Genomic DNA, 15,654 nt, shown 5'->3' on the forward strand with positions numbered 1-15,654 from the left:
TATATTTTCAATATTATGGAACGCCGGTATGTTGTAGAAAAGAGACACTAACTCTGAACCTATAAACTCTAAACATGTATAGACTAACTCACACAATCCTGTCCACTTTATTCTTTCAATAGCGCCATTTTTAAGATCGATTTTACTTCTGCTCATGTCAACATCTTCTTGGTTTCGGACAACTGCCTCATCTTTAAAGGTAAAAAAATAATTGGGCCTATGATTTTATGAAGGAGAATCTAGGGGTTGCATAGGGCAGCATGCAGCGTCTTGTATACACTTGTTCTGCTCCCACCAACAAAGTACTATTTAGAAATGCTTTATCAGTATGCACAAGAGGTTGTTTGAAGATTGCTCTGCTTATGGGGATTGTATTTGTGGGGAAGGATGGTTATAGTATATTGAGAGATCAATCACACCACCTGAGTTGAGTGTTTCCGGACCCCACTTGTCTCAAATTTAAAGCACTTGAAGTTTGTTTTTTATTTTAAAACACTGGGCTAGGCAACGATTTCAAAGATGTTCATCTGAATCTGTATGGGATATTTTCATAAAACATTTACACTCTCTAAAATAAGTCAACAGCTAAAAATAGGAGATAATAAATGTTACTTGCGGGTTATTCTTTTTGGTATTCCTGCCCAAAAGTTAGATCAAAACAAGAGAATGCTTATCTTTGGTACCAGTTCTAACGAATGCACTGTACAGGCATTAACAAGGCAAGTGGAGAGCAAATAAAACCAGTCTTAGTTTCCTTTTATTTTTCAGCAGAAATATAAAAGTGCAAGTTGTTTTTGACAAGTACTATACATCACAATACATATTTAAAATGTAGCCTTTTTGGACAACATCTAGAAATTCTACCTCTAAAATAATTTTACAATAAAACTTTGTCATAATTAACCAAAAATAAAATATACTTGACCCAGTAAAAAGAAAAGTCTTACATTTTACGTAGTATGCTGCACTGTATTATTGCTACTAAACCACGCCTCAGAGTACGTTTGTTTTTTGTCAGATAACTTTACAAACTGCTGTTCAAATTGTTCCCGTCACTGGCATGGTCTAATGTAAAACCACCCTCACCTACACAACCAACCAGAGTTGCCTCATTTGAACATCTAATCTCAATGTTGCATACAACAGCAAACTTCCAATCTAAACCTGCTTTGAGAGTATGATGTTTGGTATAGGCACCATTCCCTCCAGAACAAACGTAATGAAAAAATGCAGGCGGAATTAGGATACATGAAGAAGGTCACATGAGACCTGGCTGTTTGTGACATATGGAAGAGCTCACTCAAATGCAGTCTGCTATTCAGAGGCAGGTATGGTGTGATGGTTTTCAGACTGTTTGTACCTCTGCTTTTTAATAGGATAGTGAAATCAATCAATGGAAGTTCAAAGCCAGCGATGTGGACTGTAAAATGCAAAAGGGGAAATGGCAAATGTTATATTAAAAACAACTATACCATATAAGGCCTATCTATACATTAATCATAAACAACCACCAATATGTCTTAAGACAGGCCCAAAGTAATAATTCATAGATCCAATCTGACTGGAATGAATTAATGTAATGAACAAACAATTAAATTGGTTGTCTGAATGTAACTGATTTCTATCTAGGTTTGTTCTCAGCAAGATGATCACATTTGTATATAATGTGCCTTCATTATGGGATAACAAATGCTTCATACATGCCACTATACACTTTTTAAAATCATTAGGAAGACATGTACCCAACAAAGATTGAATCTAAAACCAGACAGGTGGGAAATATATGCATTGTGATGTCAAATGTTTAAATATTATTGTTTTTTACCAAAAAACAAAAGTTTAGCCAATGGAACCATTCCTGCTGCCTTGTCCACAAAGCATTTCTTATGCAGTTTAGCAAATTACTGTAACAGGTGTGAATAATCTTTGTGCTTACTTTTTTGTTCCATATTGTTCTCACTGCCTTTCCAATGTAAGGATAGCAAAGGTCCAAAAATGACCATGAATGTTTTTGTTTAAAGCTCGAAAATTCTAAAATTGCTGATGATAAAAAAAAAGTGAATGTAAACCATGTGGACAGTGGGGGAGGCCTTCATGATCAAACTGCAGGTCTTCCATGCACAACTATTAAGAGAGGCAGCCAGATCAAACTACTCAGTATCTCAGAAGCTTTACCAAAGCAGATCAGCTCAATCAATCAATAGAAAGCAAGATGGAATAATATTGCTGGGTTAGGATATCGGGGGCTAATTTGCTTTGTGCTTTCAAAAAAATTACCAACCTTACTGGATTTACTCCCATCTGGCCTAAACATCACCCAACAATATGACACATTACTAAATGTCAGGTCGGTGTAATTAGAACTCTATACTTAACACAATACTCTGCAACCAACGAATCAATGCATGTGAAGAGAAATACACCCATTACTACTGATTAATGGCACATTAATCAATCAAAAAGTTAGACTTAGGTTAAAATTAGACTTTTTTTTTTTAAAGTCTTACAGTCCTAACCAAAGTCTCATTCGAAGTGAGGTATTAGAATGTTTCAGGAAAACACACGTTTAAATTATGCATGTTTTTGTGAGATAGTGTTATACAACATCTTTAATGAGTGGTTTTGAAAATAAGCATTTTAAGTTGTGCTGCCTTTTCTCACAAGATTAATAACCTGAGTGGAAATAAGTTGTGAAACACCCCTGCTCTAAACAGGAACTCTGCACTTTCTAACACTGAAAGCAAAAACAAACACCATACTCTCATAAAAAAAGTAACAAATACCCTATACGATGCTAAAATAAATATAGTCCTGCCACATGTAAACTATAAATAATTGGGACCCGATTTGATAGTCTCCACACAATAATAGGTATAGGAAAAATCCCTGAATCCAACTAGCTAAACGACTTTCCTTTTAGGTAATCCAATGGGTCTGAACGCATAGTATTACAACTACACTTCTACTACCTGCAGCAAACTATTAATGAATTTGGTCATTTTGTTGTGTACCTCATTGTAGAATAGCATTCTGCTAATAAATAAAAACTATTACACCTTGAAGGACAACTCTGATATTGCCACACTACTTTCAAATGTAGAGGAACACCACCACTGGCATAAATTGTGAATGATGTAAACATATAGCTAGATGCGTGCTTATTGTTGGCTAAAATTCTCAACTGCCCAGACAGCAAATTTTCGGCTTGGCCTTAAAAAAATAAATTCAACTTAAGTTCATACACAAGGTCACTTAAACCCTACTTTTTACTTGCGTACTGGTATTACAATTGTTGTTTTGTTTCAGTTTTCAAAACTAAAAATGTGGAGCAAGAGTACTTCTGTCCTGTTCCGAAAGTTTTGAATGTGTCTCTGGCACATATTGTTACAATAAGAGTTGAGTCTTTGTCCCACGCCACAATTCAAACACTCTTCTTTTGTTGATGTTTGTTCTCCATTCATTGTAAAGTGCAGAAGTATTTGTGGGAGGCCAATGTCTAGTCTTCTTGTTTGTCACTGAGGGACTACTTCCATCAGGGAGGCTAAAGCTGCATGGATGCGGACATGTAACCGGTTCTCAAAGTCATAGCCACTAAATTCTTCCTGAATTTTTTAACGAAAAGAAAAGAAATTAAATGAATCCGCTGTAGTCACATTCATATGGCATAATACATACAATTAGACCTATTTTAAGGGTAATATATACACAATACAGAAAATGGATGTCTAATTTTGGCATATCAATCTTTTCTACCAATTAAATTAAATCGAAGGGTACTGCAGTTTCATTTTGCACCCAAAACAGAAGGGCAATTGGTCTTACCCTGTTTCAATGCACAGAAGGAATTAAACACTCATCAACCACTAGCAATCTTCATTATCCTGTCATTATCATGATTACAAACATCTTCATTGTGGTTGTAAAACTATTACTAGGATAGGCAATATGTGTGCATCCTAAACATGTACTAATAAATGTACAAAATGTGCTTGTTTAATCCCAATTCATCTTGACCATTTGATTCCACGGGGTGAAGCTTGTTAAGTGTCTGAGCAGTGCAACATAACCTTATTGCTCATGACAAGGTTAGATGGATGGACATGTTAGTGGCAATGCATTAGATTAGTAAAAAATAACTTGCGCCAAGTTAATGCTTCCTCCACTATCTTCATTGCTTACCCATTAACATAATGGATGTTTTTGAATGTACAAATATTTTAAGAAGATTAAACATTCTTCCAAAAAAGCTGTAAGTAAAAGCTAAAAGACCAATTAATGCAGTAAGAATAATATACTTCAGATCAGATAGAAAATAACTGCATGAAAGATGTGAGGAACAAACTTTCTTTTTTCAGAAGTCATCATATCCAATTGTTTAGAAACGTGGCTCAAAGGAAGGTATTAAAATTTAGTAAAGTGGATATCTAAACAGAAAGCAGGGTTAATGATAAAGCTCACTTGATAGCAACATTCTAGTTCAAATCTCTTTTCTACAATTGGCTATGAATGATAATCAAGTTCACAGTAGTTTACTGCAAATCCGGCAAGAGGAAGGAACTTTCTGTTTATCTCTGTAGTTACTTTCATTTTCTGACCATCAAAGAAATCTGCAACTGCCCTACTTTCAACCAGTAAGAAGAGGGAGCAGAGCAACAGTTGGAATTGGTTTCAAATGAGCTTTTCCCTTGTAGTCAATGAGGACACACATGCCTAAAATGGCTTTAAGGTCAGCAGCTCATAAGTTGCAACAGGACTGGACAAAATCAGGATGAAAATAAAAATCAGTAAAAGGAGGGGGCTTACTTGGAGTGGCATGACTGTACTGAATGCTACTGAGCTGCAGTTTAGCTATGGGGCCAGGAACTGGGGGATACAACATTCTGATCACTCGAACAAGATATATATGTTTGAAGTAAAGGCACTTTTTGAAAACTTCCTTAGTTTGACCAGCATGCTAGAACAATCTCCTACTGGCACAGTCAGTGAAAACTATACCAAAGAGCATCCCTGACACACTTTTAATGACTTGTCATAGAACAAAAGGCGTTTTCCACCACGCAATAACAATTTCAGATAGCTTCTTGCATGACATGTTCCTCAACACAATCAACGGATCAACATAAACAAGATTAATAACTAAGTCTAATGCTGCAAAACATTACCTTAACTTTGAGCATCAACAAGTGGCTGAAAACAAAAATTAACTTTTAAGGACATTTCGTGGATAGGAAATCATTCTCAAGATGATTTAGTGTGGAACACTTTTTCCAGATTCTGCATAGCTCTTTGTTTGTAGGCCAGGAGCTTGTCAACCATTTTGCTTTCTTACTAGAGTTGTTTTGTTCTGAGGACTTTACAGGAAATCTTCCCTAATAACATCTGTTCAACTTTGCCTCTAACTTGTAGGAAGTTCTGTATATATTTTGAGTGAGAAAGTGCATCGTGTTCCACTTTCAAGCAGACTATTTGTTGTTCCAAGTCAGTTTTTTGTTTTTGTTTAATTTCTCTTAAAGAAATAAGTGGTGTGTAGGATCAATCCTCCCGTAATACTGCCTTTGGAGTGTCCCTTCTTATTGACAGTAAAGTTGTCTGCTCATCATTTCCCTTTAGACAGTATTTTAAAGTTTTATGTATTTCATTCTTCAATATGGGGTCCTTATCGTTCATTCTCCATTTCCTGTGAGTGAAGGATTTTTAAAGTCAAATCATATGAGATCATTACTTGTAAAGATGGATTAGTTACTTACCTGTAATCCTAGTTCTCTTCCAGGGGTATCCTCATCAAAGTCATAAGCATTAGAATATTCCCGCCCATGTGCGGGACCCCGGAAACACTATATTATATGTGCCCCACATATAGATATAATATATATATAAATACATTATATATTTAACATGCAATAGCAGCCAATAGAAACAGAGCTGAAATATGCTGTGTAGAATTTCCACCATACATGTAATAATAATAAGCATTAGAAACATGAGAAACAACAAAAAAGTTTGTTTAGAAACTGTTTTAATGCTCAGAAAGCAGTAGAAATTCTTATAACTCACTGGAAGCATAGAAAGCTCCCAGGCTGCATTGCAAACACACAGTCTAAAAAGACTGAAAAGCTAACCTGTAGCTGCATAGCAATAAACTGACACCGTGCCTTTAAGGCACTCATGACCCCCAGTATCCCATCATGCCTCAGGGGTGACAGTTAGGTCAGTTGTTCTTTTCGGAGACTGAAAATAAACCCAATAACAAATAGGTTAACAATATCTCCTTATTAAAGAATGTCCTTTGCCCGGGGAGGCGGGAGGGTTGCTTATGACTTTGATGAGGATACCCCTGGAAGAGAACTAGGATTACGGGTAAGTAACTAATCCTTCTCTTCCAGGGGATCCTCATCAATAGTCATAAGCATTAGAATAGAATAGCGAGCCTCACCTCATCTCCCTGCGGGCAAAGGAATAATAATACAGTAATAACCATATGAAGCCTAGTAACTACTAAGCTTGTACAGGCCGTAGGCTACCCAAATAGATTCCTCAAAGAGGCTTGTCCTACTTGAGTATCGGCCCTGGAATCAGACTCGAGACAGTAATGTCTCGTAAAGGTATGAACTGATTTCCAAGTCGCAGCCTTGCAAATCTCCGACATTGGAATGTCGTCCAAGAAGGCTACTGTAGCGGCCTTCCCTCTAGTGGAATGTGCTTTGGGTGACTGCAACAAAGGCTTGCCTGCAAGCTGATAAGCCAATTTTATGCAAGAGACAATCCATCTCGCGATGGACCTCTTGGCCGCCGGAAAACCTGTTCGCATTGAACCATAGTTCACAAACAGTTGATCCGTTTTTCTAATCCCTTTGGTCATTTCCAGATAGAACTTGAGCACTCTTTTAAGATCTAAGGAGTGCAGTGACCGCTCGGCTGGGGTCGTAGGATTTGGAAAAAATGACGGTAGGGAAATGGATTGATTTATATGAAAATCAGAGATGACTTTAGGTAAGAAAGCCGGATGAGCCCTTAGGACTACCCTATTGTGATGAAAGATAGTGTATGGTTCTTTCGCACAGAGAGCTTGAATTTCGCTGACTCTGCGAGCCGAGGTAATCGCCACCAAAAAGGCCGCCTTCCAAGAGAGATGCTGCAAAGAGGCCTTGTGGATGGGCTCAAAAGGTGGTGACATTAACCTGGATAGTACCAGGTTTAATTCCCATGGGGGAGAAGGATTTCGCACAGGGGGATAGACTTTCTTCAACCCCTGGAGGAAGTCCTTAACCACTGGAACCTGAAAGAAAGAAACCTGATCTGGTGATTTTCTGTATGCAACTATGGCTGACAAATGCACCCTAATAGAAGCGTATTTCAAACCAGCAGTAGCTAGGGAGAGGAGGTATGGCAAGATGACGTCCTCCTGTCCTTTGATCGGGTCAAGGTGGTGATCTTTACACCATAAGAAAAACCGCTTCCACTTAAACGCATAAGACGCTCTCGTGGAGGGTCTCTTGGCCTCCTTTAAAATGTTCATGCACTCAGGAGGCAAGTTCAAATGCCCATATTGCAGGACCTCAGGAGCCATGCTGTTAGGTTCAATGATGGGAGGTTGGGATGCATTATCCTCCCGTTCATCTTGCTCAACAGGTCCGGCCTGCAAGGAAGTCGTCTGTGTGGACACACAGACAGATGTAGAAGGTCCGGGTACCACCACTGCCGTGGCCAATCCGGAGCTATCAGGATCATGTCCATGTCCGACCTGCAGAGCTTGGAAACTACTCTCGGAATCAGAGCCAGGGGAGGAAACGCGTAAGCGAATGTCCCTGACCAATCCATCAGTAGAGCATTCCCCTGAGTCCCTGGCCGGTGGAACCTGGACGCGAAGGCGTGGCATTTGGAGTTTTCGTCGTCTGCAAACAAATCTATGGTTGGACGACCCCAGCAACGAAAAAGCTCTTCCACCACTTCGTCGTTTAGCACCCAGTCTGGCTGATCTTCGAAGTGCCTGCTGAGTGCGTCTGCTTTTACGTTCAACTCGCCTGGAAGGTGCACCGCCACTATCGTGAGGTCTCGAGAGAGGAGCCAATGCCAGATTGCCTGAGCCTCTCGAGACAGAGGGCGAGATCTCGTGCCTCCTTGTTTGTTCAGATAGAACATGGTGGTCGTGTTGTCCGTCTGAACTAGGACTGAGTTGGACTCTATCGCTGGTAAAAAAGCTTTGAGAGCCAGGAATACCGCTCTGAGTTCCAGCATATTGATGTGGTATGTCTGCTCCTGCGCAGACCACAGGCCTTGAATCTGAAGAGGACCCATATGTGCTCCCCAACCTTGCAGAGAGGCATCCGTCACTATCGACTGGATTGGAAGAGGCTGGTGAAACCGAACCCCCACCAGCAGATTCTTTCTCCGTGTCCACCATTTGATGGCGTCTTTCGTCACTTGGGAGAGCTTGATGCGATCCTCCCAAAGTCCTGTCGCCTGGTCCCATTGATCTTCCAGGGCCTGCTGTAGAGGCCGCATTCTCAGCCTGGCGTTGGGGATGAGAAAGATGCAGGATGCCATGGAACCCAGCAGGGATGCTACTTGTCGGGCTGTTGGAAGCCGAGATTCTAGCAGAATTCCACATTTCTGGTTCAGGGAAAAAAGTCTCTCCTCCGAAGGAAACGCTTTTCCCACTTTTGTGTCCAGAACGGAGCCTAGATAGTGAATTGACTGTGTAGGCCGCTGGACTGACTTCTCCAGATTCACATGGAGACCGAGCCTGTGCAATTGGAGAAGACACAGATGTAGATCGTGTTTTACCCGCACTGGAGAAGGACCTTTTAGGAGCCAGTCGTCCAAGTATGGGTATAGGAAGAGTCCTTTCTTGTGCAAAAAAGCCGCCACCACTGCCATGCATTTGGTGAAGACTCGTGGTGCGGACTTGAGACCGAAGGGTAGCACTGTGTACTGATAGTGCTTGTTCCCTACGACAAACCTCAAGTACTTGCGATGTTGTTGAGCAATTGGGATGTGAAAGTACGCATCTTGCAGGTCCACCGAACACATCCAATCTCCGACTTGAAGATGTGGGCATATTTGGTGAAGAGCCAGCATGCGGAACTTTTCTCTGATGATGATCTTGTTTAGAAGTCGTAGATCGAGTATTGGTCTGAACTTGTCCTCCTGATCTTTTTTGGGGACAAGAAAGTACCTGGAGTAGACTCCCTTTCCTCTTTGAGCGAGAGGAACCTCCTCTATCGCTCGCTTTTGCAGAAGGACTGTTACCTCTCTTCGGAGCAAGCTTAGTTGGTGAGGGGAGGCGCTCTTTGGAGGTATGTTCTTTGGAGGAGCAAGGAAACGTAGTTTGTATCCATTGCGCAGTATATTCAGCACCCACTGATCCTTGGTGATGCTGACCCACTCTGCCAGGTGTTGTGAAGCACTTCCTCCCACTGGAGTGGGCAACGGCGCCAGAGGAAGCCACCGATCAGGCTTTTCCTCCTCTTGTAGTGGTAGAGGATTGTTGATGACCTCCTCTACCTCTGCCAGGTTTACCCCGAAACTGGGGTTTTCCTTGGGCTTTACTTTGGGACCATTGAGGGGTTTGAACCCTCTGTTGAGCCCCTCTCCCCCTGTTGGGCTTGAAACGACGCTTGAACTCTTTCTTCTTTTCCAAGCCCACCGCTTTCACTGTGTCCAGTTCCGTCTTCATTCGGGTCATTTCTTCGTCAGCATGCTCACCGAAAAGAGCGGAACCCGAAAAGGGGAGATTAAGGATGCGATGTTGAGCATCCGGCTTCAGGCCTGTCAAGCGCAACCATGCCGATCTCCTGGCACAAACCCCATGAGAATAGGAATGCGCCGACAGGACAGCGCCATCCGCAGCCGTGCTTATCATCTGATTCGCCACCAGACATCCTTCAGTGACGGTCTCCTCAAAGTCCTGCTGGTCTTCTTTTGGCAGCTTGGCTTTGAACCTTTCCATAGAGTCCCATAAGGCTCTGTCGTACCGACCCAGAAGTGCAGCCGCACTAGAAACTTTAAGAGTCGACGCAGCTGAGTTGCAGACTTTGCGACCCCAGGAGTCTTGCGTCTTGCTGTCCTTGTCTGGGGGGACGGAAGAAGAACCTGCCACTGCGTGAGTCTTCCTCGCCGCCGCCACAATAACAGAGTCTGCAGGCGGGTCCGATCTTACAAAAACCGGGTCAGAAGAGGCCGGTTTGTATTTCTTTTGGATGCGGGCTGGCACCGCCCTGATAGCCGCCGGAGTTAGAAATACCTCCTTGACAGGATCTATAATCCCCGGAACTAATGGCAGTAGAGGACGGGTGATCGCCTTTTTGTGTAAAGTCTCAAAAATGACTGTCGTTGTAACCTGAGGGACAGACATTTCAATGTTCAGCTTCTGAGCTCCTCTCTGTAAGACGTCCAGATACGTGCCAATGACATCCACTGGGGAAGATCGGGACGTAGGACTGTCCGTCAAAGTAGGGGAGTAGTCCCTCTTGGAAGACCTGGAAGAAGCGGTAGAGGAAGTAGACGGAGTACGTCGACGTCTATGGTGGACACTGTGCCTCCTCTCTTTTGATCGTTTCGAAGGCTCTTCTCGTCTAGGAGAGCGAGACCTGACCCGCACCTCTGGGTCTTTTCTGGGAGATCGGGTCCTTCTGGGAGATCTGGGTGGTGTTCTTACAGGAGATTTGCGCCTGGGAGGGCTATGCTTGTCCATCTCCTCCACCAGATTCTGAAGAGGAGACCTGTGGTGCGAGCTGGCATAGTCTTGCATACGCTTTGCAGCCCCAGAATCTCTCCAATGGTCCAAAGACCTGTACCACCTGGGTGACAGTCTGACTTTATCCGCCCAAGGGTCCGTCCGACGCACAGGTGATTTGCGTACCGGACTCCTGGACTTTGAAGATGTAGTTGAGGAGCCAGAGGACCTTGAGGTGGAATGACGGGAAGCTGATTCCGTTACCATCACCACATCTGAACCTCTCGACGCCGAGCGATCTTCCCTCGTGGTCGAGTGCTTTCGGGGAGTCGGCGGATCAAACAATCTTGTTTTAGAATGTCTATGCGAGGATGTATGGTCTCTCGACGTCGAGCGGCGATGAGCAGCCGCCGACGGAGTTCCACGTCTCGACGTCGAACGGCGAGTACCGGCCGTCGACGGAGTCCTCTCTCTCGATGTCGACCGACGATGCCCAGTCGTCGACGGAAGTCTCGACGTCGAACAACAATGTCCTGTCGTCGACGAAGTACCCTGCCTCGACGTCGAGTGACGATGCCCAGTCGTCGACGGAGGTCCTTCTCTCGACGTCGAACGGGGATGATCAGCCGTCGACGGAGATTTCTGCCTCGACGTCGAATGTCTGTGCGACGACGGTGGAGGGGTATTGGAAACCCTCGACGTCGAGAGCTGATGAGACACCAACGGAGACTGCATCCTCGACGCCGATCGACTCTTCCCTGTCGACGGCGGAGGGGTCTTGGTCCTCGACGCCGAACGTCGCTTCTTCGACGACGGCGGAGGAGTCACACTTCTCGACGCGGACGGCGGAGGGGTGACCTCCCTCGACGCCGGTCGTCGCCTGGTTGACGACGGCGGAGGGGTCTTGGACCTCGACGCCGACCGTCGCCCGGTTGACGGCGGTGGAGATCCCTTCCTCGACGTCGGACGTCGCCTGGTTGACGCCGACGGAGGGGATTTCGACGACGGAACTGGATCCTTCGACGTCGTCGACGTACCTGGTCTTCTTTTCGACGGCGAGCCCGCCGTCGACGGTAGTTTAGACGATGAATGATCCACCGGTGGTTCTTTTCTCAGCGCCGAGCCCGATGCTGAGGGTGAGGGGTGTGAAGACTTCTTTCTGGAAGATGAGTGAGTCTTCTTGGAGCCCTTCCTCACCGGAGATCTTCCTCTTGATGACCTATGAGCTAGGCCATAAATGCGAATCCTCTCCCTGTCTTTCAAAGTTCTTCCTGACAGGTGTTCACAATGAGGACAGGTGCCTGGATCATGTTCCTCAGGCAGACACAGGATACAGACGTCGTGGTTGTCTGATTTGGCGTTCTTGTTGCCACAAGAAGGGCATTTGTCAAAGAGTGAAGGCATTTTCAGGGGAAAACGCTCATCAAACTGACTGAAAAAGACAGTATCTTACTTGACAAGATGGTAAATGTCGAGTAAGAACCAAAAGTTGTCAAAAGTGAAGAGTTTTTCTGTCAAAAACAGAAAAATTAGTGGAGCTGTGTAACCAGGGTCCTTCTCTGAAGGAGCCGGAAAGAACAACTGACCTAACTGTCACCCCTGAGGCATGATGGGATACTGGGGGTCATGAGTGCCTTAAAGGCACGGTGTCAGTTTATTGCTATGCAGCTACAGGTTAGCTTTTCAGTCTTTTTAGACTGTGTGTTTGCAATGCAGCCTGGGAGCTTTCTATGCTTCCAGTGAGTTATAAGAATTTCTACTGCTTTCTGAGCATTAAAACAGTTTCTAAACAAACTTTTTTGTTGTTTCTCATGTTTCTAATGCTTATTATTATTACATGTATGGTGGACATTCTACACAGCATATTTCAGCTCTGTTTCTATTGGCTGCTATTGCATGTTATATATATAATGTATTTATATATATATTATATCTATATGTGGGACACATATAATATAGTGTTTCCGGGGTCCCGCACATGGGCGGGAATATTCTTTTTTTTTTTTTTTTGAAAACCTTTATTGTACAGAGAGAGCTCACAAATACGGGCCTACAACCCACCGGGCTGGCCACCACATAGCAAAAATATCAGGAGCAATGCACAGATTGTCACAGTATACAAAGGCAATGAAACAGGAGAAACAACAAGCATCTTAGAGCAGTCTCAGGAGCAAACAATTAGAAAGGTAGTTTTCTTTTTAAAGGACGGGTTAGGGAGTTCAGGAGTATGGCGGGCCGCGAGACAAACCAGAGGGGTGGGGCCGCGGCGGGCAGCAACACAGCGGTCGTAAAAACACAGGAGAAACAAATACGAAATAGGTATACCAATAAGCACCGGTCAAAACAACGGACATGAGGAAAGGCCACTGCGCACACTGTCCAATGCCCGCCCACCGCAGCCACCACCCGTCCCACCGAACAGCACAGAAAAGGACCCAAATACAAAAACAATACGAAACGTACCCCCAATAAAAGAAGAGAACCCCACAAAAGGGGGGGGGAAGGGAAAGGGGAAGAAGGAAAAGGAAGGGACTCTTACCCAAACACTCGCCCCCGGGCGACAAAACAGGAAAACAAAAATCCGGCACAGAATAGACAATAAAATAAAGAAGACACACCTAGCAATTCACAATCATCGTAATACCGGAAAAATACCCCAGAAAGACACCAGGGGGACAGACGACGAGACAGAGCCCCGAAAGAGGGGATACACAAGGGCCATAGAACCAAAAAGTGAGAAAAAAGAGGAGGAAAAGACCCCCCAAAAACAACAACAGACCCCCCCACCCACCCCACAAGCCCACCCTGCACCCCTGCAGAAGGCTACGGCCAACCCCCCAGCAGCGTGCCTGTCGCCCTAAATAGAACCCGAAATATAGAAGAAGAGGAACAAGGTAGAAACAAAGACAAAAGGGAAGGGCCAGGGAAGGGAAAGAACATTACACACGGGAGAGGGCGAAAAAACAGTATTATCTGCATCCATCCCGCCACCTGTGAAAAGGGAGGGGTAGAGCCCACGGGAAGTTAACGATATTAGGATAAGTTTCAGGAGTCCCATGAAGTTACACAACATCACAACAGCACATGTCGGTCACAGATCAAAAACAAGACTACCGCATATAATAAGTCGTTTCAGCCCTGTCCGCTTTTATCCAAAGTTGTAATCATCCGAACAAACAAAGACCAAACGGCGAGGGACACAGGGCACAGGAGAAAATCCAGCGGCAGCCCTGAGAAGAAATGTGAAAGAAAATACGGAGGATCCAAAAAAGTCATGGTACAACCTTCGCACCGCAGGCACAGTTCCAAGGACAGTTCCAACGAGGCAAGCCCAGCTGGGTCGGCACAGGCGCCCCGGCCGGGGAGCCGACGCGATGAGAAACAGGAAGGATCATCGAGGCCAGGCCAGGATGCAAGCGGACCGCAGACCATTGGCCGAGGCAACAAAGCAGGACGACGAAGGGCGTCGGAGAGTCTCCGACCCAAGGATGCGGTCTCCGCCGGGGGCACAGAGTCCAGGAGCACACCAGCCGTACCCTGCAACGAGGAGGCCAAATCCGATGACGGGGGCCCGTACAGTTCGAAAAGAGGGTCCGCCTCCACAGCGGAAACAGGCGCAGCCACGGAAGTCCGCCAGGAGTATAGTGCATCCAGGACAACTTGAAGTGCAGGAAACCCTTTACAAGATCCGACATCCGGGCCATGTGGCGGGCCCCCAGTGCTCGCCCAGGCCCGGCAGAGACTCCCAGGGTCGGCCGCCATCTTAGGAGCCCAGCAAGCCCTCGGTCGTCGGGGGCCCCGGCCGGGGCAACACCAAAGCAAAAGGAGGTCAGCCGAACTGCGGCAGGGCACCCCAAGGCAGGAAGGAGACCCACCAGAAGAAGGATGTTCGTCGGCCCCCTCGTGCCGCCGGCCCCGTTCTCCGAGCCCGGGCGGAAAATTCAAAATGGCCGGGCCGGGGAACAAAGGGGGGACCAAGCCGGATAAATGAGTAGGCTCTCCCGCGAGAGGCAGCGTCCGCACCCCAAGGCCCAGGCCAGTCGGGTCCGCCAACGGGCACAGCCGGCCTATTCGCACATCAGCCTCCGCAACCAAATCCACAGCGCCAGCAAGGGCCGACCATCGTGCTCCGCTACGTCCCGGCGTAGCAAGGAGGTCCAGGCCAGTCCGCCCCGGAGGCCCCGAGCGGGATCGCTGCACAGGATCGACAGCACCCAGGATCACCGGAGCAACGGGTAAGTGTCCGCAAAGTGTCTTCAATACCGAAACACAGCAAGGAGGGCTTCCCGGGGCAGGAGAAATACAGGATAAACGAAGAAAACAGGCGGTTGAACGGAGCCGAGCTAAAACGCGGCCATCTCGGTCGCGAGCTAGGCTCCTCCCCCCCGGGCGGGAATATTCTAATGCTTATGACTATTGATGAGGATCCCCTGGAAGAGAACTGATAATATCTGTGTCCCAATAGAACACAAATGTATTACATAATGCCTTTGGGTAAGGATACATCAATTTTGAGGATAATCTGCGAACATCGAAATAAAAAGTCTAATCTCTTTTGTCATGATGCTGAGGTTTCCAGACATCCGTCAGGTCTAAAACTTGGATACTGTGTACTAGTGAAGAGGGAGGATGTAATATTTTATTCGTAGGCCTGAGCGGTCCTGAGCCCAGCCGTGTTTCACGCAAACATTAAAATCATCTTTCATTATCAACAGAAATTGTATGTTGTTAGCCAAAATAAGGAAGATATTTTCCAAAAAGATCATTGTTTTTATTTGGGTTATAAATACAAGCTAGTGTAATGGGGCCCTCCATTTAATTCGCCCTCCAGTATTAGGATTCCCCCCTCCTTATTTCAGCATACAGATGCAGTTTGGAATTTCAGAAGTTTTCTAATCAAAATAGAAATTCTAGGTTTTCGGACTGCTGAGGGTATGCAAATGAGTGTAGTTTGCCCTTCTCATTTTGTCCCAGTAAAG

The 15,654-nt window shown here is 45.2% G+C and overlaps 1 protein-coding gene across 1 annotated transcript in view; it reads right to left on the reverse strand.

Moving 5' to 3' along the window:
* Positions 1–735: 735 nt before the first annotated feature.
* TTC39C (tetratricopeptide repeat domain 39C) overlaps positions 736–15,654 on the reverse strand; it is a 497,992-nt gene continuing 483,073 nt past the window's right edge. The window contains exon 14 of the mRNA XM_078687417.1: positions 736–3,602. Within this exon, the coding sequence (XP_078543543.1) occupies positions 3,513–3,602 (90 nt within the window). The 3' untranslated portion in view covers positions 736–3,512. The remainder of the gene's footprint in view (positions 3,603–15,654) is intronic.

Source organism: Lissotriton helveticus, chromosome 4_1 (genome assembly GCF_964261635.1).
Source record: "Lissotriton helveticus chromosome 4_1, aLisHel1.1, whole genome shotgun sequence".
Lineage (NCBI taxonomy): Eukaryota > Metazoa > Chordata > Amphibia > Caudata > Salamandridae > Lissotriton > Lissotriton helveticus.